Source organism: Cariama cristata, unplaced genomic scaffold, assembly GCF_000690535.1.
Source record: "Cariama cristata isolate BGI_N322 unplaced genomic scaffold, ASM69053v1 scaffold17775, whole genome shotgun sequence".
Lineage (NCBI taxonomy): Eukaryota > Metazoa > Chordata > Aves > Cariamiformes > Cariamidae > Cariama > Cariama cristata.
In genome coordinates, this window is record NW_009619422.1 from 9,456 (window position 1) to 10,369 (window position 914).

Genomic DNA, 914 nt, shown 5'->3' on the forward strand with positions numbered 1-914 from the left:
TTGGGACTGTCTACTCTGAAAATAGATGCGGGAGCGTCCGGCAAGGCGGGGAAGGCTGTTTGGCTCCTATTTCTACAGGCTGCCCTGGGGCAGCTCTAAAGTTTGGTGGACGATCATGCAGGTTTTATTGCAGCTTGTGTGTGTGATTCTTTCTTTAAGTAGCCCAGCTTTAGTTTCAGGTAGCCGCAGAGGTGGGTTTCTCTCCCCTTCCCACTCTCTCTGGCCGCCATCTCTCCGTCGCAGGGTGCCGGCCGGGCGGCTATTCGGTGGCCATCTGCTCGATGTGGTCGCTGAGCAGCTTGTATTGCTCTGTGGATGAGAGAGACAAGGGTGCTGGGAGGGTGCTGAAGGCCAGGCAGGTGGGGTCCATCCCTCCAGGACCCCGCGAAGGGGGTGCGCATCCCCCCGGGTTCACCCCTACCTTCATCCAAATTGCCGATGGTCGCCTGCTTCTTCAAGAAGTCGCTGCAGAGCTTCTTGTTCAGGCCGAACGCCAGCATGTTGTGAATGAAGGTGCTGAGGAAGAACAGAGATGCTCTTGGCGAGAGCAAGGTCGAGCTGCCCTTTCTTCCCCCCACCCTCCTCGTCCTCCCCGCAGCCCCTTGGACTGGGCGCTGGGATGATGCTTGGCTATGGGAGAACATGCTAGGTCCCTGTGGTGCCTGGATTTGCAACTTAAGGGGCAGCAGTAGGTCCCAGGGAGAAGCATCAAGCATTCTCTGCACCACAAGGGATGTCCCCAGTGGGGGAACATCTGTAAGGAGTCTCCCCTCAACAGCTGGCAGGGATGCAGCCGGGCTCCCCGCACGATGTCCCTGCACCCCGCTCACCCCAGCTGCCCGAAGGTGATGTTCTCGTTGAAGCGGAGGCTGTCGTCCCGTTCCTCCTGCGTCATGTGGCACCACTTCTCCCTG

At 59.1% G+C, this 914-nt stretch overlaps 1 protein-coding gene across 1 annotated transcript in view; it reads right to left on the bottom strand.

Annotated features, from left to right (window-relative positions):
* Positions 1-259: 259 nt before the first annotated feature.
* Positions 260-914, bottom strand: part of KIAA0513 (KIAA0513 ortholog) — a 9,734-nt gene continuing 9,079 nt past the window's right edge. The window contains 3 exon segments of the mRNA XM_009701264.1: positions 260-309; positions 422-516; positions 831-911. Coding sequence (XP_009699566.1) covers positions 260-309; positions 422-516; positions 831-911 — 226 coding nt within the window.